Source organism: Malus domestica, chromosome 11 (genome assembly GCF_042453785.1).
Source record: "Malus domestica chromosome 11, GDT2T_hap1".
Lineage (NCBI taxonomy): Eukaryota > Viridiplantae > Streptophyta > Magnoliopsida > Rosales > Rosaceae > Malus > Malus domestica.
In genome coordinates this window covers 40191069-40212633 of record NC_091671.1, presented here as the reverse complement: position 1 = coordinate 40212633, position 21565 = coordinate 40191069, and the positions used below count along the sequence as shown (strand labels likewise).

At 37.9% G+C, this 21565-nt stretch overlaps 3 protein-coding genes across 6 annotated transcripts; all 3 read right to left on the bottom strand.

Moving 5' to 3' along the window:
- Positions 1–182: 182 nt before the first annotated feature.
- LOC103449151 (DNA mismatch repair protein PMS1) lies at positions 183–5463 on the bottom strand. 2 transcript variants are annotated; one of them, XM_017335839.3, is made up of 10 exons: positions 4681–5463; positions 3179–4561; positions 2156–2418; positions 1944–2070; positions 1688–1756; positions 1472–1545; positions 1269–1334; positions 1065–1168; positions 630–811; positions 183–479 (listed from the first exon to the last, which is right to left on the bottom strand). In XM_017335839.3, the coding sequence occupies exons 1-10, from the start codon at positions 4684–4686 to the stop codon at positions 351–353; spliced, it is 2403 nt and encodes an 800-aa protein (XP_017191328.3). In that variant the 5' UTR covers positions 4687–5463; the 3' UTR covers positions 183–350. The 2 variants fall into 2 exon arrangements, with proteins under 2 accessions (XP_017191328.3, XP_008386660.3); XM_008388438.4 differs by having other exon boundaries at positions 4685–5463.
- Positions 5464–7289: 1826 nt separating this feature from the next.
- LOC103423119 (thiamine pyrophosphokinase 1-like) lies at positions 7290–9806 on the bottom strand. Of its 2 annotated transcripts, none has more exons than XM_008361189.4 (6): positions 9511–9806; positions 9316–9417; positions 8815–8887; positions 8481–8582; positions 8043–8292; positions 7290–7643 (listed from the first exon to the last, which is right to left on the bottom strand). In XM_008361189.4, exons 2-6 carry the CDS (start codon positions 9360–9362, stop codon positions 7525–7527), a joined length of 591 nt encoding a protein of 196 aa, XP_008359411.1. In that variant the 5' UTR covers positions 9363–9417; positions 9511–9806; the 3' UTR covers positions 7290–7524. The 2 variants fall into 2 exon arrangements, with proteins under 2 accessions (XP_008359411.1, XP_008359410.1); XM_008361188.4 differs by having other exon boundaries at positions 9316–9412; positions 9511–9800.
- A 5986-nt stretch (positions 9807–15792) lies between these two features.
- Positions 15793–20881, bottom strand: LOC103449260 (uncharacterized). 2 transcript variants are annotated; one of them, XM_029089257.2, is made up of 18 exons: positions 20553–20881; positions 20281–20402; positions 20075–20142; positions 19743–19922; positions 19475–19648; positions 18838–18948; positions 18666–18755; positions 18382–18457; positions 18181–18277; positions 18026–18095; positions 17714–17893; positions 17480–17602; positions 17303–17386; positions 16861–17045; positions 16620–16758; positions 16431–16490; positions 16215–16319; positions 15793–16096 (listed from the first exon to the last, which is right to left on the bottom strand). In XM_029089257.2, exons 1-18 carry the CDS (start codon positions 20765–20767, stop codon positions 15983–15985), a joined length of 2193 nt encoding a protein of 730 aa, XP_028945090.2. In that variant the 5' UTR covers positions 20768–20881; the 3' UTR covers positions 15793–15982. The 2 variants fall into 2 exon arrangements, with proteins under 2 accessions (XP_028945090.2, XP_070664212.1); XM_070808111.1 differs by having other exon boundaries at positions 18835–18948; positions 20553–20782.
- Between the last annotated feature and the right edge of the window lie 684 nt (positions 20882–21565).

Here is a 21565-nt window from a genome sequence, read left to right as displayed (position 1 = left end):
AAACACTTCCAGTACTATTCACTTTTAACGAAAAATCACATTTTAATCTTTTTCTGATACTATTTACTACACATTTATTTGTCATTTTTCATTAAAACTAAGTTTTTTTTTTTTTTTTACTTTTCGTTAGTTTTCTCTTATTTTACTAAACTAGCTTTGCTCTTGTAACGAAAAGTTCGACGTAGCCAAAACCCAATTTCATCATCGTACATGAAAAAGTTCCAAATGAAAACTGCCCTACTTGGCAGTGCTTGGAGTTTGGAAGGCAAATGTTTCATGAAGTGAAGAAAGTACAAAATAAGTTAGGGGACCATCAGGGAGTCCGCGGGTCGAGGTTAGGGAAATATCCATCAAGAGTCTTCATCATCGCCTTCTTCGGACCTTCTGCGTATGGTTTTCAAGTCGACCAAATGGCGCATAGTCGGCCGGCCATGCGGGCAATTCCAAGGAGACTTCAGACCCGCCAAATGCTCAAGAATCTGAAACAGTCGATCAAGTCAGAATTTGCACGGTTTTATATTACAATCTGAAATTTACCGAGGCTTTGCTGAAAAAGGGTTAAAGAGTCAGGTGGTTGCGAAACAGGCGGAGGATCAACAGTAATACAAGATTATGCAAAAGGGTGTTACCTTCTGCATCTCATTTCTTCCAAGGGCGTCCCCAATCATAACAGATGACCTGCATGCGCGTGATGCTAGCATTGCACGAACTCTTGATGGGCAAACAGAATCAACGGTGTCCGTCTTATAACTCCCCATGACTGAGCATTCCCCGTGACTATCAGCAAGAGTGGAAATCAGGTCCTTGACATCTGTTTAAAAGCAACAACAATAATCATCGTCTTGTGTGCATCCTTTCGTGAAAGTGCGTGTGGCTTTTTCAGACGACAAACATGTTAACAGATAGTATGACTAGGTACAATAACGGACTCCATATATGAACACGGACGTTCAAATGCAAATATTAGTTACTTTCATTGGAGATCAGCGAATCCCATTCTCTCAAAAAATTCATTGTCAATATTCTCTCCAACTGACATGGAAATATTTGAAAATAATTCGTACCTTCAACTCCGAAAGTTATGTTTTTACTGAAGGGGACAGCTTTCAAGTTAAAATGTTGCCCAGGCGGAGCCTGTGGATCCTCTTCCAAAGAGAATCCATTTTTCCTATGATTGAACCCAGAAACCCGACGTAAGGATCAAAATATAATCTTATTATTAATGAGTAATATGCGTATGAAAGAACGTAGTCAGACAGATTTTGCACCTGATTATGTCTATGTGCATTGAAGCAACAACTTCTTCCTGAGGAGATAACTCTAACCTCAATGGCCTACACAATCAAAGGTGAAAATAAGGCCTACCTACTTTATCTTCGATTTCATAAGGAAAAAGTCCTCTGAAACAGTAATCCATACATACTGGGGATTAGGACATGCCCAATAAAGGTATTCAAAAACTCTAACTCACCGAAGAAGAGGCTGTTGGTTTAAGATAGTAGATTGTGATAGACGCTCAAAATTGTACTTCTCATCAGCTGCATGCTGGAAAGAGAAAAGACTACATCAGGTACCAGTTTTCACTGAGGTAAATATGTGAACGTAGTGCAAAAATTTGAAGCGGGAAGAACTAACAGCATTACACCACTCAACATTAAACTAATTCTGAACCATGGATGGTACATACTTGATCCACAATAAACAGATCTTGATCTAACTTCCCAATGATGAAGCCAAGATTGAATTGCCCAATTACCTAAAAATTGGGAAGCAACCAGATGTCAATACCAGCTAAACATAATCCAAATGCATATGTGGAGTAAATATGTGAGGAAAACGTAGAACAGAAAGAAAAGTAAGAAATGATCAAAAGATCCAGTCAAGGAAAGCTGATTTTAGTAATAGCACGGACGCGCATAACATATGGTTTAGCAAGCAACTACCTTCATTCTGCCAAAATCTTGCTTTCTAAAAAGTCTTTCCAACTCAGTAGTAGCTGCAGCTAAAGCCCTCGCTTTCCGCTCCTCGTTTTCTGATTGAGAAAGCTCCAGCGTCGCAGCAGCAAAGCACCTGTTAGTGGGCATACAAATCTTTCCCATCAAAAACAGCATTTACCAATACTTTGCATGCTTCAAAAGTAACCATTCTAAAAGACCTTTGTGCTTTTGCTCCTCCAGGTAAGCTTGATTTCGATCTAGACAACATCCGCAGCCTCCTTGTTTTTAGGTCTTGAAAGCTAAATTGCAAGGTGGAACACATCATAACACTAGAAGAAGTCTTTGGAGTATCTAATAGTATACAAGAAGGTGATGGAGCTGCAACAGGAAGATCTTCAGACAAACAATTTAGACCTCCGCTAGGTGAAGCAGGTGATGCCATAATAGGAGGAGGATCTGCTATATGTTGAGGCTGTACATCCTGTAATTGAATTGTCAAGTATTAGGATTAAAGTTTCAGTCCTACTATTATCAGGATTAAGATTATTTCCAGTTTGATTAGGGTCAGATTTAGTTTCCTATTCTATTTTGGATTAGGATTTCTTTCCTAGAATAGGTTTACTTTCCTGCATTCTTTAGGTTTAAGCATTATAAATATCTCTTGTAATTCCAATAGTTAAAACAATAAAGAGTTGATGGATAGAAAAGCTTTGTTTTCCAGAGATTGGAATTCTAATCCTGCGATGGGATTATTTTGGTGAGATGCCAAAATTCTTGATGTGAGGCCAAGAACAGGTGAGAGGCCCCTGGAGAGCTTCTAGTTATCCTTTATTGTTGTTTTAATTAAGTTTTCTTTGTTTTCACTTCTGCTAAACTATCAAATTTCCCCTGCCCAACTCGGTTCCACATCACCTTGAGTATCTCAGAAGCACTCCATGCGTTCTATCTACCTTGATTTCTTTTACGTATTTTCTACAATAGCCATAACTTTTTGATAGGTTAATGATATATCATGATTCAACAAATTATAGTGCTTTCTGTCATCTCCAAAGAAAATATTGCAAATGGTGTAAAATAAGCATACAGCAATGATGTCAAAACTTAGGGCCATAAAACATCAGTGATAACTTCCTTAGCTCTCACTGATTTTAATTACCGAAAGAGAAACTTGTTAGTCTTGCACACATCAAACTCAAAACAAACAAGTTAAGAAGTTAGGTAAAAACTAGAAATCCACTTACCTCACTAGGATTGAGATCTTTAGTGTTGCCCCCAACAGAAATTGGACCTCTAATTTTATTGAGAATCTTGTCTGCTCTAAGATACTTGGATGGCTCATTCTCATCAACTTCAGCAGAGTTATCAATCTCAGAAGAAGCATTGGCCTGGTCATGTCGAACCGGAGAGTTTGAAACAGTAGCATGCAAATCAGAAGTGCTTTCCTTGGATTGAGAATGAAGAGCTTGGTTCCTTAGGACAGGCATTTCAGATAGCACTGTACTGATATTTTCATGTTTTCTTTTACTTACGGTCACAAATTGATTGAGTGATGATTGAACAGAGATTGAACGACTACATGAATCTCCATTGGCAGCATTCTCAACCACTCTTGAAAGAGAACGAGTTTGATCAGTTGTCATACTGTTGTTATGTGTTGTTAATTTGCTACTACTACCACCAACCTTCTTACTGCTGTGTACTCTAAGAGTAAAGTCCTTGCTCATCGCATTTTCTAGGCTCAACTCTTCTACATCATCGGTGTACTCAGACTCAGTTTCAAGAGCTTTCAGACGAGCATTGCCTTCTGCAAGGTGATCCTTAACATGAATTTCTTCGGGAACACTGCCATCCGGAGATGATTGCTTCGGGAACATACGAGACAGTTGACGACGAAAACACGACTCAGAGCTACCTGCTTCCTTAGTAGGCACCTCCTCAACTTTATTAATAGAACAAGGAGCATCACTTGGAGAATATGTTTGCTGCAAACCGCCTGTAGTGGCAATGCTTACTTCTTCAGAAACAACATCCTCTGTAGGCGATTGTTTCAGAAACTTATGAGACCTTTGATGAGGAGAACACAACTCTGACCTATCTGCTTCCTTAGCAGGGTCCTCAATTTTATTTACAGTGTAATGAGCATTACTTGAAGAATATATCTCCTGTAAACCCTCCCTAAGGGCAACCAGTATGGCACTTTCATCAGAAAAGAACACTTTCCTTTTATCAGGAGTTACATTGACATCACACGCTCTTGTTGGAACCGTAAAATTCATTATTGCAATGGGGTGCTGCTGGGAATTTGCTCTTCTATACAACTCATTCACAAGCTTGGTAACTTTAGGCATATCCACCGGTCTACCATTCACAAAAAAGTACTGTCTATCTCCCATATTTCGCCCACTACCCTGTCCAGACTTGGACAGAAAACCATCAACCTTGCAACTTTCAGACACAGATATACTCACTGGTTCTAAGCAATTGAACGTGGTCAATCCAAACAGTGTGACAATGTTATCTTTAAGGGAACCACTCCCTTGTGTTTTAAGTACCACAGATTTCGCATTTTTACCAGTAGCATTCGTGCAGACTAACCGAACGCCTTTAGCAATAAGAGCATAGGCCTATAAATCCAAATACCACAAGTATAACGATATAAGTTACGAATCTACACTATCCATGGCACTCAATATAACATTGTAAAGTAACAATGTACTATGCTATAATAAGTTATAAAACTCACACACATTCAATAAAGAAACAAGCTTTCCATACTCCTTCCGAATGTTGCGGCTGAATTCCTTGCACCGCACTGGTAAATTCGAAAACAAGTTCTTCACCGTGACGGTAGTGCCCGCTTGCCGGGCGGTCTTCTTCTCGGCGACCAACAAACCCGAATGGTCGAATGTCAAGTGCGTGGCGACGGTCTCGTTCTTGGTCCTGGTTTCCACAGTCAAATCCCCCAAAGCACAGAGAGAGCTCAAGGCCTCGCCGCGGAAGCCGAAGGTGGTGAGGGACTGGAGGTCCGGGAACCCGGCGAGCTTCGAGGTGTGATGCTTGAGGGCAAGGACCCGGAAGTTGTTCGGCGAAATGCCGCAGCCATTGTCGACGACCTGGAACCACTCTTTGCCGTAGTCTTTGAGGCCGATTTCGATGCTGGTGGCGCCGGCGTCGAGGCTGTTTTCCACCAATTCTTTCACGGCGGCGGAGAGGTCGAGAATCACTTGGCCGGCGCAGATCCTGTGCACCACGCCCTTGTTTATCGGCTTTATTGTGGGGGAATCGGACGGAGCTGCTGCTGCTTCCATTGAAACCCTAAATCATCGATATGATGCTGTTTCTGAGTTGAAATCCACCGGGAAAATGCTCGATCGTAGAAAAAGTGGAAAAACCCTAGAAATTGACCTTTCAGATTTTGCCGCCTAAAACTGAAGCGCAACCGTTGGAGAGCGGGAGGGACTGGTGTTTACGCGGGCGAAGCTGACGTCTCACTCGTCTGCAGCTTTTCCCCTCTACTTTCATTTTCAATTTTTTATCTTTTCGATTTTTTTAAAGAACTTTACAGATACTGTTTACTTTAACAAAAAATCATATTTTTACACTAAAAAATCAATTTTAGTACTATTCATTTTACTTTTTATTTTGTCATTATCATTAAAACTCAAAATTTTCAAACCTTTTTCATTAGTTTTCATTTTTTCTTAAATGATTTTGTATAAATTATGAAAAGAGGAATTCAAATTAATTTAATTGCAAAAAAATAAATTTAAACTCAAGCGCATAAGAAATTAAACATCACTTTTAAGTTTGTCATCTTTTTAACTCTAAATTTTATTGTTGTTAAAAAAAAAATCTAAAATTTACCTAGCATTGATTGTATCTGTCAGACTTTGTTCGTCTTGTTAGAACATCTTCAAATGAGACGTAAAAAATATATGTTAAATTTTATTGGAATGTTGATGTGGCATTTTAAAGTCTACAATTTGACATAAAAGACAATATCTTGAATAATCAAGTTGTAGGCTTTAAAATGCCACATCAACATCAAGTAAAGTTGGACGTATATTTTCTAACGTCTTATTTGAAGATGCTCTAAGAAGACAAACAATGTTTTCTCGAACCTTAAAGGTGCTTGGTGGCGAGTACAAGGAATTAGTATTGGGTGTATTTTGGAGTTTTTTTTAATTAAATTTCGACCAATGCTCTACATTTTGTTTTGATTTCTAAGACTTTTCACTTATAAATGAACAATCCTACTAAACTAAAGAACTAAGTGGTATGTTTCCAAAAAAAAAAAAACTAAGTGGTATAAATCACTTTTTGGTACGTAGCAACTCAATGATCATCTCTAAAAAAGTCCACAAACGTAATTCTTCAAATACAAGTGTATTTAACCTACTTGGCAATTTGAAGACGAAATTTTGCTACTTTACAGTTATACTTTTTAGTATTTCATCATTTTTCGTCTTTTAATAATAAGAAACAAGATAAAAATAATATTTTTAGGGAACAAGTTGACAAATGACATAGTGAGTCACTGAGTTCATAGAGTGGGCAAAACATGTGGCGCTTCAAATTTAACAAAAAATAACATTTGTAGAGTGTTGAAAATGCGCCCGTCAGAGCAAAAGTTTATGCGTGGATACTGTTCTAAAAATCCCCATTTAACACCGCCTAAAGGGTTAGGCAGTTGATCACCGTCTCAATTAATGCTTAGGTATTTAAAAATTAAGAAAATACGCCAAAGAGCGTCCGCCTAGACCGCTTAGACCATCTAGGCACCCACCCAGACTTGCCTAAGTTGCGACTCACTTAGACAAAAAATAGATAACTTTCATTTTGCATTTTTTTCAATAAATTGTAAGAGACTTGTTGAATACTTAAATGAGCACACATTATATGCTTGTTCTATTTTCATTATGTTCTAATACTTCATAATATATATGTTATTCTATTTTGTAGTTTATGATGAAATTATATATATTTTAAGTATAAAACGACATTTATTTATACGAAATATAATGAATTTACTTAAATCCACCTAGTCTGCCTATACCTCGCCTAGCCACCTACGCGCTAGGCCCCAACCCGCCGTCCGCCGTCCAACTAGCGCCTATCGTCTTTTAGAACCTAAGGATCAAGTATTTTTCCAACTTTTTTTAGTACAAGCAATACCTCAAGTTTATATTCGCCTTTCCTTGGTTATTTTTGTAACCCATGATGATATGATTTTTCTTGGCCCCGGTGCCTCAGCACTCTTTTAGGCTCTTTGTCAATGTTCGTGCCACTGCGGGCAAGAAGAAGAGGATATGTGACTACAAAATCTAGCCGAAATTGCCGAAAGAACACAAATTTGCAAAAGATTATCTGCAGAAGGACTCCAACATGTTCTGCATAGTACTTTTGATTTAGAATAATTAGAAAAATACAATATGATTGGACGGAGTTTAAACAACGTTAAGAATTCAAGACGGGAGTGAAAACATGATGCAACATTCCTCCAATAAGGATCGCCAAAAACCAAAGAAAATTGAACACGAAAACTTACGTACGCAGCTAATTGAAAGGAACCCTGGAAACGCAAGATCTACATCTTTTGAATGCTTATAGTCCAAAGAAGATCTGCATCGGATTGCACTGTTATTTTCTCTCCCTTGACGAGATTTGAAGTACTTATCAGACCACCAAACCTCATCTCTGTTTCAGCTGGAAAAGAAAAGTAAGAGCGAGTTAGGCTCCGGCAATAATTGCACAGCTACGAACAGATAAAAAGTTTTCACCATATCTCATCCCAATGACACCATACTGTAAGAAAGCCCTCAACCCAAGTCTCAATACAGTTCCCACCAACAAACTCTACGAGACTTGTACATACGGTTCCCTCTCAAATTGGATAGGTTATGTGACCACAATCTTGCCATACACGGGCTGTTAGATAACCCGAAACATGAACAATGAAATCAATACCAGGCACGCCCTTTTCCTTTTTGGTTACGTTTAAGTAGGTCAGAACAGGAAGAGGTGACCAGACAATTATATGCTAAGCGAACCGTAATACAATGAAAGTAAGAATTAACTAGCCTTACGCCCTTAAGAGATACTCACCGAGATCCCATTGAAGCCCCGTGGTTGTAGTACTTCCAGATGGCATCCCAATGGGTACGAGTCCACAATGAGGGCCTTCAACAGAAGACTGAATATGAATCTCATGGCGGTGTGTTCTTGGAAGAAGATGGACGAGGCAATCATCAGATATGAGAATTATTCGAATGTTTGAGAATCGACATAACACGTTGATGTTTCCAATCTCGTGGTCAAACCGTCCACCAAGTGCCCCAGCAACCAGAATGCATAGCTGCCAATACATCAAGAAGAAACTCAGTTCATGTACAGAGTTGAAAAATCACAATAAGTTGCAAGGAGTAAGGACAACATTTTAGTTACGGAAAGTTTTACTAAAGCACCTACAAAATCAGACTAAATTCCAAAGCAGAAAAACAAAAAGAACGTTGAAACGATAACAATATACAACATACAACATACATTAGACTTATCTGGGTTTGGTGCCGAGTGACATATGTATGCTATACACTTATGCAGATCCGTCGTGTCCTGATCCTCAGATTCATTAATAATTTGGGTTCCCTGCATTCAAATGAAAAAGAGATCCTGAGAAAAGGCCAGATCACCGATGTATGCAGATCAAGGAGCAACAGTACCTCCACGACACCAAGTGCAATATACGTAAATAGGCTGAATCATTTCCCACATAACTCAAAGGATGACAACATTAACAAACAATTCCACAAGTTTGCTAGATATGACAAGTAATGACGGCTAAACATACTAAGATCCGTGTTCAAATGAGCTCACTTACCATACTAGCATAAAATTCCAAGACATCCTTTCGGATTGAATCCATGTCGCCTTTAATAACATCTGGCTTGTACCTGGCACAAATATCAGCACTTAGCATCAAAAAGTGGAAATTCGTCCTCATAAACAAACAAACAACAACAAAGCCTTATGAATCGTTGAAGGCGACTGTGGTCGGTTTTGCACCAAGTCTTCCGTTGCTAACGGAAAATTACACTCCAGTTTATGCCTTCCAAACAAGGCCCCACTAATGGTTCAAAACATAAAAAAAAATGGCTAATTTCGAGAAAAATTAAGCAAAAGGCTGAAATTGCTTCAAACAACAAAAAGAGGTCTGGAAAAAGCAACAGCAACGGATTTGAACAACGTCATAAAGCAATCAACTTTAACAATTAAACTAACACAGTGAAAGAATCGAATCAATCAAAAGCCATACTTTACACTTCACAGTAAAATTCCACTAAAAACTAACTTTCAAAATCCAGAAAAGTAAAAGATTAACCTTTTCCGAACATCTACGGCGTTATCGTGGGGTAGCAGAAGAGGCATGTCGTCGTAAACGCGATTGGCACCGCCGTCCGCACACAGACGTAGTTGTGCTGCTCTAAACAAACACGCACCACAAAAAGCTCAGAGAAACAAATCGAAAACTGTAAAATTCGACAATTGAAAAGGAAGAGAGTTGCAGGATAAGTACCGTGGTTCCAGAGCAGGGGAGCGAATCTCGGGAGGCTCTGGTTGAGCACGACGAGCGCGTAGGTCGGAGACGGCGTCTGGTTGGGCGGGAGCGTAGGGAGGAGGAAGGCGGAGGAATGAGACATGAGGTCCATGGATTTAGATGTCATTCGGCGGCGGTCTTCGGTGGCGTGGTTTGCTTTTCTGTTAGTCTGGATTTGCGGTGGACTAAATGCCAACGCGAAGAGTCAAAACTCAAATTTTGTTATTTTTGGAGGTAAAGTCAAAACCCAATTAAAGTAGAAGAGGATTCCACCTTTCATTCAATTCAACCGACTACCGCACACGTTCGGTCCATTTATCAGTGGTATACGTCAACTTGACGTTGATAGTTTCTTTTGAAAATTACACAAAAACACTTTAATTATGACTCGAACTACAATATCATACCAAATATCTGAAAAATTACAATTTCATATCTTATCTTATAAATTTGTTACAATGTCAGATCTCCGTAAGTTTGTTTTTCAATTTTTTTGTTAAATTCTGACGTGGCTTAAGGCATAGTCCACTTCCTAACCCAACAGATAAAAAAATTATTTAATATATTTTTAAAACTATTGTGGGACCCACCCCACAATTTCCATCTCTCATTTGGCTCACTCTTTCCCTGGGTTCCCTCCACTGAACACCATCGGAATTGATACCAAAGAATTGAGAGAGAGAGAGAGAGAGAGAGAGAGAAATGTGGGGATGGGTACCATAAATTTTTAAATAAAATATTGACTTGTTTTTTTTTAATTTTTTAATATTTAATTAATATTTTTTAAATAAAATATTTTAACAATATTTTTAATTTTTTATATTTAATTAATATTTTATCCAGTTGGGCAAGAGAGTAGGCCCTACCTTAAGCCACCTAAGCATTTAACAGAGAAATTGACAAATAAATTGACAAAAATCTAACACTGCAACAAATTCGTAAGATGACGTTTAACATTGTAATTTTTAAACATGAAGTATGAGATTGTGGTTTGATCCATAGTTGAGGCAATTGCTTAATAAATCTTAAATCCATTTCCAAATACATTATAAAGATTTCCTTAATACTCACGGAAAATATTTGGACAAATATTTTTTTTACGTGTATTAACACTCACGATTTTCAATCGGTTTTGCAAATTCATACATAAATCACCCTTCATTTTATTTATTTTCACATTCGCCTCACTGTGAAGTTTTGAAAATTAAGGTAAGGCTTTCTATTGAGATTCTTGAGTGTCTAAGCCCATTTGACAATGTTATTTGTTGCTCAATAAGCTGTAAAACTGCTTCCAAATTCCTTAAAAAGTTTAATTTAATGCTCAGGAAAAATATTTTATGAAAATAAAAAATTTGCATTTTTGTCAAAAAAACATGGATGATAGGCGGGTTCAATGCATGCAAAACAAGGCAACTGCACTCACAGAAAATGGGGTTGGCTTCCTGGAACACAAAACGAGGCGAGCTTCACGCACGAGAAACGAGTCGGGATATGTCGCACACATGCCAGCATTTCGTGTGGAAAATGAGGCTGGTTTCGTGCACGCCAAAACGACTTAGGCTCTGTGGACACAAAAAGGGGAAGGCTTCTGGCACACAAAAATATGCAGACACCTCACATACAGAATGAGGTGAACCCAGGCACACAAGACGAGGCGGCTCAGTGTACACAGAACGAGACAAACCCCCTGGTGATCAGAAAACGAGTTTGGCTCCACGCACGGAAAAATATATTTTGAAGAACATGAATGTGATAGTTTGTCGTACTAGTAAGAGAAGTGAAAGAAAAATGAACAAAAGGGGTGTGCTATCCACACATCCCATTTTACTTCTCACACACCCCTTGATAATTTATGTCCGTTGATCTTCTTCAATTCATCTGATTCGACGGCCGAAAATTAAAAGGGTGTGTGAGAAGTAAAATGAGGTGTGTGTGGATATCACATCCCTTAACAAAAATGATTGAAATTCTTGGGGGTGCCAGAAAGTCACTCGTGAAATTCTTGGGGGTGCCAGAATGCTACATGATGACGCGTGACTTTCTGCCTCCCCTAAGAATTTCAATCGTTTTTGTACATTTTTCTTTTATTTCTCTTACCACTACAACAAACTATCATATTCATGCACTTTAAACTATACTTTTCCGTGCAAAATCTATTATAATTTGTATTTAAACACTTGTAATCAGCAATTTAAAACCTAAATTTAACGATATTTGAACCTAATTTTTATTTTTGTTAATTTTTTCTTTTATCAAAATCTAAACTACATATTAATATAACTCTCTTTGTCAACCAAAAAAGAGTAAACGACTATTTAACAAAACAAAATTTTGCTATTTTTTTAGTTAAGCCTCATATACAGGTGATTTTAACATCTTTAATTTTATAAAAAAAAAATTTTAAAATATACATTTTAACATCTATATGTTGTTCACTTATTTTTTTTTTACTTTTTGGCTTAAATATTCTACTAAGTATACACTTGTTGCTTGATAAATCATAAATCCACTTCCAAATACATTATAAAAATTTGCATTTTTTACAAAAAATTGCTCAAGAAAAAATATTTTGCGAAAATAAAATAATTCGCATTTTGTAAAAAAAAAACATGGGTGTTAAACAGGTTTGACGCACGTAAAACGAGACGGACTCAACTCACACAAAATGAAGTTGACTATTGCATGCAAAATAGAGCGGGCTGCGCTCACAAAAAATGGGGCGGGCTTCCTAGCATGCAAAACAAGGCGAGCTTCGCGCACTAGAAATGAGGCGGGATACGTTGCAGAAATCTAGGCCAGCCCTACGCGCGAAAAACGAGGCTGGCTTCGTGCACACCAAAAAGATGCGGGCTCTGTGGATGCAAAAAGGGGTGGGGTTCTTGCACTTAAAACGATGTAGACACCTCACATGTAGAACGAGGCAAACCTAGACACAAAGAATGAGGCGGGCTCCACGCACGTAGAACGAGACGAACTCTCGGGTGCTTAAAAAACTAGTCGGGCTCCACGCACAGAAAAATATATTTTGAAGAACTTGAATGTGGTAGTTTGTTGTAATGGTAAAAGAAATAAAAGAAAATTAACAAAAATGATTGAAATTACTGGGGTGGCAGAACGTCACGAGTGACTTTCTGGTTGCCATCTGCCACCCCAAGAATTTCAATCATTTTTGCACATTTTTCTTTTATTTCTCTTAACACTACAACAAATTATCATATTCATGCCCTTTAAAATATATTCTTCCGTGCCAAATCTATTATAATTCGTATTTAAACACTTGTAATCAACCATTTAAAACCTAAATTTAACGATATTTGAACTTGATTTTTCTTTTTGTTAATTGTTGTCTTTTCTCAAAATCTAAACTATATATTTATAGAATCCTCTTTGTCAACCAAATGAGAGTGAAAAACTATTTAACAAAACAAAATTTTGTTATTTATTGTTTAAGTCTCACATACAGGTGATTTTAATATATCTATGTTGTTCACTTATTTTTTTTTACTTTTCGGCTTAAATATACTACTAAATATACATGTGTTGCTGGATAAATCGTAAATTCGCTTCCAAATACATTATAAAGATTTCTTTAATGCTCACGGAAAATATTTGGACAAAATAAAAAATTTGCATTTTTTTTTCAAAAAAAACGTGGATTAACACTCACGATTTTCAGTCGGTTTTGCAAATTCGTACATAAATCACCATTCAATTCATTTATTTTCACATTTGCCTCACTATGAAGTTTTGAAAATTAAGATGAGGCTTTCTATTGAGATTGTTGAGTGTCTAACCCCATTTGACAATGTTCTGGAACTCACTATTATGGTTTTCAATTCTTGACTTAAATATTCTACTAAATATACATTTGTTGCTCAATAAGCTGTAAAATTGCTTTCAAATTCCTTAAAATTTTAACTTAATGCTTAGGAAAAATATTTTGCGAAATAAAAAATTTCGCATTTTTGTCAAAAGACATAAGTGTTAGGTGGGCTCGACGCACGCAAAACAAGATAGGCTCATCTCATGCAGAACGAGCCGGACTTTGGCAAGCAAAACAAGGTGGACTACGCTCATAGAAATGGGGCGGGCTTCGAGCGGTACCTTTTCTTCACATGCAAGTGAAATATTATAAATGAACTACAAATTCGATATTAAATTATTAAAATATTATAAATGAATGACAAGTTCAATATTAAATTACTAATACTCTATCTTTTTATTTTCACGCGACTTGCCACCAAATTTTTGATCTCCTAAATAGATATCGTTGGGTGACGGGTCAGAAACAAAAGGGAGGAGTTCAAAAGCAGAGTTCATTCTCTCCCTTCGTGAGAGTTCTTTCTCCCCTTGTGAGAGTTTGTTTTTAACTGCTTCCTCCCTCTTCCGTCGCCGGCCCTGTCTGTGTCCAGGGTCGGTGGCCGTCTCCTGTTTCTCTTTTTCTTCTTTTATTTTCTGCATGCTCGTTGGCCTGTGTTTTGTCCCCATTGTTTCGGCCCAATTTACCTACAATCCTAGCTCTGATCCCCTATTCTTCCAATCTCAGTTTTCCATTCACATCCTTAGTTCTCTTCCTTCACCATCCTATCCATCAAACCTTGCTCCGTCATTCCTCTGTCTCACTCAATTTGGGCTCTACAGGCCATTTTTCTTAACGCAACTTGTTGCGCACTCTCGAAAGGTGCGTACAGCTCCAGCTTTGGTGGAAACACCACCACCTTCCATGTGTATGCCTTTAATGGCATTGTTACTGGTGGGATCTCCTTCCCTCTAGTTTCCTTTAATATGTGGCTTAGATCTATTTGCATTGAGACGATGAAAAGGCAGATGAAAAGGCAGATGAAAAGGCACATAATAAATCTATGCCACATCTTAATAAATCTATGCCACGTATTTTCTATGCAAATTGAAGATTCAAGACAGATGAAAAGGCTTCAACTCCCATCATTAAGATGACAAGAAACCTAGAAAATATCACATGTATACCCCTTAACAGATCTAGAAGGGAATCTCCAAAAACACCCCATCAATGGCAAATATTTAAAGAGATATCACCCAACTCTTTAGGACGTTAAGGATTGTTACATTGAATGACTTTGTGATTATCCGACCCAAACCATCCATACCAATATGTATAAAAGAATTTCTACTCTATAGTTAACCAACATTTGTCACAAACATTTGTTGATTAAATAACCTACAGACTATGGACACAACGCTTTACATCAGTCTACAACACGCATTTGCATTCATAATTAAATATAAAATTGGGGGAGGAGGAAGCTGGCGGTCATACGTTTTCTGAGCATGTCGATAAATTGGCCTTCAATGGTCAATTGGTTCAAATCATAGTTTCACTTGTATCTTTAAAATGTTCTCATTCATCTAATGTGCCTTATAGTCATAATGTTTGCTGAGATGGTTGATAAACTGGTTGAAAATTTTCTAATTTCATTACTTCATTTAAAAAATTATATTAATTATTTTAAAATAATTTATTAAGATGTGGAACGAGTATACTACATAGAAAATACGAAAATAACGTTCATTTTATTTTTGTCTTAAGCCTCAATTTGCATTGAGACGACTTGTTTTAAACCAAGGTGTGGAGACAAACACTGCCCGTCCCAACTTGACTTATGGAGTAATCATGTTTGAACTGTTGTCAAACATTTTGCTCCTATTGCAACAAGAATATCCAAGAAAAGCTTCCATGCAATTTGTGGAACATTGTGTAGTAGACGAGGGAAAAGAGCATGCGAAGGCTATTCACTCACCCGCCATGCCGGCCTCTTCCATCGTCAATTCGAACATTCAGATTATTATTATTATTATTTTTCTACATTTGGTTAACAAAAGCAGACTCGTTACCTTAACGGATTCTTCAATATGTGATTCAATAACGACTCAATTTGTTAAATGGTTATGTTATTTTGTGTCAGGTTAAATGATCATGCAAGAAAGTACTCTACCTAATGTCTAAATCTGACAACGATATCGAGTTCTTAACGAGTGACCCAATACTACTCAACTCATTAACGGGTGACCCACAACAACGCAAGTCGTTAACAAATCAACTCAAAACTTGTTATTTTCAAGTTGTTTCGTATCGGGTTACCAAGTCATGAAAAAAATTGTCAGGCGTACTTCCAATAACACGACTTCGCATCATCTCTATCATACCTATACAAGCACTCATATATGAAACATAACAAAGAGAAAAGGCTAAGTCAGATAACTGCATATGAACTGGGAACGACATTCCTAACAGAGATGTTAAATATAAATCGAATGAAAGGCGAAACAGAAGAAGAAAAAAACCTATATATATCGTACAAATGGGGGCGTGACCTTGGACGGGATTTCCATGGATATCTTGCCACGCCTTACAAGCTCGATAAAGACGAATAAACAAAACCAACAACTTCTATACACCGAAAAAATACCTATTCTACATAAAATAGCTGAGAGACGTCTTCTTTCTTGATCCGCCTTCGCCGTATAGGTCATTCCATCGGAGGAGCTCACTCATGTTTGTCGACTCCGAAGACACACTTGCACACACCTGCATTGAATTCAATATTAGACAGCCAATGATCCGGAACGCAACCGAACACTTCCGACCACGGTAGAATACTACAAGAAGCCAAAACCCCGTATTGTATTATTAGGTCACAACGTACCTGCTCATGCGCATGTTTGAAGTCCTCCATCTTCAAAGGACGAATGTCGGTACTGCAGTACAACTCCGGTACAGGCCTGTTCTCCGCCAAAGCTAAACTTCCCTCCTGCGAAACGTGGAGAAAGAACTACTTAGTTGCAGTAACCAACCACACCACTTCAAGTTCAAAAATCAATAAGGGCTTTGTATTTTTGTTAATACTGCCCAGAAAACCGACCTTTTTCTCTTTCTCTAAAATTTCCCTAATGGGGAGGTGTGCTGCAGCAACACACAGATTCTGCAACCACAACAATCGGGACACAATCCATTACATAAGAGAAAATAAAACTACATAGAATATAACCAACAAAAATAAAACTACGTATGTAAAAAGCTTAGATGGGTTTCATAAAAATTAGTAGGCAACCTTTAAGTCACTTCCCGAATACCCATCTGTCATATTTGCAACTGCTTCCAAATCAACGTCAGGATCCAAATCTTCTTTGGCCAATACAACTCTCAGCATTTTTTCTCTGTTCTGGGCATCTGGCAAGTTCACCATGAATCTGCACAAAGAATCAATTTTGTACGCAGGAAGTCAATATACTTGCGTTGACATATAACAGATGCAGTAGCAGCACAACAGGCAAACATGCGTGCGATTTTACCTCCTCGGAAGCCTCCTAATAACAGCCTCATCAAGGTCAAAAGGCCTATTAGTAGCAGCAAGTACCAATACACGTTCTTTATCCGTTGAAAGCAGACCATCCCAGTTAACCATGAACTCATTTTTCATTTTACGCATAGCCTCATGTTCCCCACGATTTTCACGTCTGCCTAACATGCTGTCAACCTATGATGGTAGCCATAAAAAAAATAAAATTGGACGGGAATAAACACTCTCATAAACTGACATGGTATCTTGCATGGCCGTGCCATCCACTAGTGTCCTACACTGCTGTAGTTTAATAACCGAGGCAAACTAGCCCACCATGTCAGCTTATAAAACAGTTCCAGAAAACTCTTTGTATAACTCACATCTTCCAAATGAGAAAACTAAAGAAAAAGGTTCCCTGGACAGCGCAAATAGATAGAATTTAATGAACCAACCTCATCTACAAAAACAACACTAGGGGCAATTTTACTAGCTAAGGAGAACACCGCTTTAACGTACTTCTCTCCATCCCCAAACCCCTGCACCAAAAGTTAAAGGGGTCATATTCGATTCAATAGTTGTCACAAAATGTTTATCCAAGTTCCAACAACCACGATAATATGCAAAAATACCTTTGAAGTAATACTTGACATTGATATGTTAATAAAGTTTGCACCAGCTTCAGTTGCAACAGCCTTTGCAAGCATAGTCTTTCCAGTACCCGGAGGACCAAATAGCAAGATTCCTTTACAAGGCTGTAGAATAAGTAACGATAATCAGATAGGAAACATGAAAGAAAAGAAGCACCAACATAGAACTGTTTCACTTTCCAAAGGGGAAAAATGAAAAGTGTGCCATATTTCTACCTTAGTCAACTGTCCCTTGCTAAATAATTCAGGCCTCTGAAGAGGAAGCATCACCAACTCCTTTAGGGTGTCCTTCACATTTTCCAAGGCCCCGATGTCATCAAAAGTAATCCCAATATCGCTCGGTGGAATAACATCAGCAAGAAGTTTTCTCTCAAATTCATTTCCAGTAACCACATCCTGAATCATCATGGGGTTAAATCCAATACAACATACACTTACTTTCCTGATTATAGAAAATCTATTTTACATTTCATCTTCAGGAAGCCGGAAGCAAGGCATTTGTGGTACTTCCCCACAATATCAACTTACCTTAAGTGATTTCTTTATGCTCTTGTTTTCGTTTTGAATGCCTTGTAGAATGTTTAGTCCATCCCTAAGACTGTAGCATAGAACCATAAAAAATATGAAAAGAAAACAGAATAGACGGTATATTTAAGCTACACTGTCCTAATAAATTGTACAACCTTTCAGTAGAAATAACAAGTTTGTCATCTTTAACTAAAGCGTCTGAACAATGCATAAGATGGTGACTAACAGCCCAGCCTACTACTTTGTCAACACCTGTTGACGAAAAGATTATACAATGAATCGCATAAGTGAATATTAAAGTCAATATTCCCTGCAAAATGTTCTGCACTACAAAATTTGAGTTCAAGAAAACGCACTTTCAGTTGTAAGCACTAGATCTTTAATGCACAGACTTTCAAGGTCAGGGCAATCCACAGAAACTCGGTTAAGAACCTGAAAACATCAGCCTTATGAAAATATACAGGAATAGCATCGAAAGCACTAAACACATTACATTGGCCACTAAACTGCCAACTAAAAATATGTCAACAGAGAAATGAATCACGGTTAGCATTAGAAAGCACATGTGCACAATCTTCACATCCTTCAATAAGGGAAAGAACAATAGGAACAAAAAGAAGATGTGATCAGATGTACTTACTGAGCGAATGGTAACAATATTAGACTGCGATTTCAAAGTTTCAACATCACGTTCCAACTGCTGCTTCAAGTCCGAAAGTAAAGCATCATCCTGCCAGGATAGCCGACAAATATTACCTCATGCAAGCAATAACAAGTAGCACAATGACCATATAAGAAAAAAGGCTGACTACGTGGGGCAGCTGTATGGTCACTGTGTTGGTGAAAATCCGAGAGAGTTGAACTTGCTCCTTAGTTTTAGGAGTTTCTTTACTCCTATCATGCAGTCTACCACCAAGGTTATCCTGAACACCATCAATAAATGTGTCATCTTGGTTTTTCAGAAGAAAAGTATCATCGTCTACGAAAAAGAGGGCAAAGTATTATTGAATTTTATATTTCAATGTGAACAAAGCCCCCTCATCAGACTGTTTCAATTGACCTTGAGGAATTTGTGTTCATTTGCAAGAGAAAGTGAGACCGAGTTCAATGTAAATCAAACAGAAAGCGAATTGAAAATTAAATTAATCAGATTAAAATTTAGTTACAGAGTAAAAACTGAAGACTTGCTCTCACTCATCGAAGGCAAAGAAAGTAATGCACTTTGCACAGTTGTCAAGGTCTACAAATCGAAATCAGAATAAGCATGATTACAGATGTTGATATGAGTGGTTAAAACTTGCATTAGCATTACATGCCACCAAGAAAAATAAAATGGAAAAGATAATGGAAATTCACAGACCGGAAAAGCAAGATCAAGCAAAGCTGTTAATGTCAAACTACAATAGTGAGTTCAAAATCAGCTTACTGATAAAATCCTGAGCCTCTTACCTTTGCCTTGCGATTGTCCAACTGGGTATGAGAGCCGATCACAACAACATTCTCTGGCAAGTTTGCAAGCTTACTCTTCAAGACACTATATGCATATGGGTTACCTGCCATAACCTTTTCTATATCTTTCAAAAACACTATCATAGGAAGACTTTTACTCTCATTGGTTGCCGCCTGCACAACATTGGTGTAGATATTAATACCAAATTAACAGCAACTATATTGGTACAGTAAAGGGAGCTCCTGTTAGTGTAAAGGAGATGAGTACCTCAAGAAGTTCACCGATTGCAAGATTGTTAATATCATCACCTCCAGAAAAGTGCAAGGAGATGAGTACCTCAAGAAGTTCACGGATTGCACGAGCTGCTCGTTTCGTAAATGTGGAAAATCTTTCAAGCCTTGGTACTTCTTTAACAGAATCAGAATCCTTGGGCGGTGGTGCCTCAACCTATTAAGAAGAAAAATCCACAATTCTAAACTTGAATTCCTGAAATGACAAAGAAAACTGCTAGAAAAAAGTAGATCAACAACAACAGAAGGAGAAGATATGCTTGTAAGCAAACAAGATTCTAGTTAAAAAAGGGCCATGAAGGAATCTACAATTAGTAATCTAGCGCCAAAATGTTTCGCGAGTGCCTTTGCCAAGGTTTCCTGATATATCTCAGAACCTACAAAAGAATTATTAAAATAAAAACATAATGAATTAACAAGGAAAGAAAAAGAAAATATAAAAATTTCAGAATTTACAAGCATCATCAACCACAAAATTACAAGCCTGTGTGTAAAAATTAAAATGGCAGAAGCACCTGCTGGACCAGATAATAATATGCGCGGGCTCCCGGTAGGTAGTGATGAAAAATATTTTCCAAACTTGCTACACCTCAAATTCGGGTGGGTGGATGCAATCAAAACCTTCTTTGTTGTTTCACTGTAAAAATGCAAAATGAGGAAAGGTCTGAGCGCAGAATTTACCAATAAGAGTCCAACTACATATGGACCAATCACAATAAGGGAAGCTAGTTCAGTATCATATGATGATCTGATCCACAATAATAATAAAAAAGGCAAATTGCTGCACCTTAGGTAATATGGAAAACTTTCGAATGAGACATCAATATCATCATGACGTAGAATTCCTTGTTGCAGTTTTTCTTTAAATGCTTGTCGACGTTGTCGTCTAGTTGATATCGACATTGGAGGATCAAAATTGTGAAGAAGTTCTCTGATTTCCCTTTGCTCGTCAAGTATGCTGCCAGTCAAGTCAAAATTGGCACTAGAAGAACCGCTAAACATTCGGAATAGTGGTCTTAGACTTAGTTGATAAGTAACCCCTCTGTGAAGTTTTAGAAATTAAGTTGCCCCACTGTGAAGTTTTGCATTTTTGTCAAAAAGTAGGGTTTTAGGCGGGATCGACGCAAGCAAAATGAGGCAGACTCTACTCATGCAAAACGAGGCGAATCTTGATACACAAAACAAGGAGGGCTAGGCTCAAGAAAACGGGACGGGCTTCCAGCACGCAAAACAAGGCGAGCTCCGCGCATGAGAAACGAGGAGGGATACGTCACACAAATCTAGGCCAGCCTTGCGCACGGAAAACGAGGCTGGCTCCGCGCACGTCAAAACGACGTAGGCTCCATGGACAAAAAAAGGGATGGGCTTCTGGCACATAAAACGATGCGGACACCTCATCACATGCAGAACAAGGTGAACTTAGAACACACAAGACTATGCGGGCTCTGCACATTTAGAACGAGGCGAACTCCTGGGTGCTCAGAAAACGAGTCGGACTCCACGCACGGCAAAATATATATTGAAGAACATGAATGTGATAGTTTGTCGTAGTGGTAAGATAACTGAAAGAAAAATTAACAAACATGATTGAAATTCCTGGGTGCAGAAAGTCACGAGCCACAAAGTCAGGTGTGACTTTCTGCCACCCCTGAGAATTTCAACCATTTTTCTACATTTTCTTTTATTTCTCTTACCACTACAACAAACTATCATATTCATGCCCTTCAAAAGATATTTTTTCCGTGCAAAATCTATTATAATTTGTATTTAAACACTTGTAATCAACAATTTAAGACCTTA

Excerpts from the sequence above, each read along its gene's own strand:
- LOC103449260 (XM_070808111.1), bottom strand. The coding sequence starts at position 20,767 with ATGTTTAGCGGTTCTTCTAGTGCCAATTTTGACTTGACTGGCAGCATA. Across the intron at positions 18,096-18,180 it reads CTTGTTATTTCTACTGAAAG|TCTTAGGGATGGACTAAACA; the intron begins GTTGTACAATTT and ends TCTATGCTACAG. Across the intron at positions 16,759-16,860 it reads ATTAGGAGGCTTCCGAGGAG|ATTCATGGTGAACTTGCCAG; the intron begins GTAAAATCGCAC and ends TTCTTTGTGCAG.
- LOC103449151 (XM_008388438.4), bottom strand. The coding sequence starts at position 5,245 with ATGGAAGCAGCAGCAGCTCCGTCCGATTCCCCCACAATAAAGCCGATA. Across the intron at positions 4,562-4,684 it reads AGCTTGTTTCTTTATTGAAT|GCCTATGCTCTTATTGCTAA; the intron begins GTGTGTGAGTTT and ends TTGGATTTATAG. Across the intron at positions 1,335-1,471 it reads AACCAACAGCCTCTTCTTCG|GCCATTGAGGTTAGAGTTAT; the intron begins GTGAGTTAGAGT and ends TTGATTGTGTAG.
- LOC103423119 (XM_008361188.4), bottom strand. The coding sequence starts at position 9,658 with ATGACATCTAAATCCATGGACCTCATGTCTCATTCCTCCGCCTTCCTC. Across the intron at positions 9,413-9,510 it reads TCCCCTGCTCTGGAACCACG|CACAACTACGTCTGTGTGCG; the intron begins GTACTTATCCTG and ends TGTTTAGAGCAG. Across the intron at positions 8,583-8,814 it reads TGGAATTTTATGCTAGTATG|GGAACCCAAATTATTAATGA; the intron begins GTAAGTGAGCTC and ends ATTTGAATGCAG.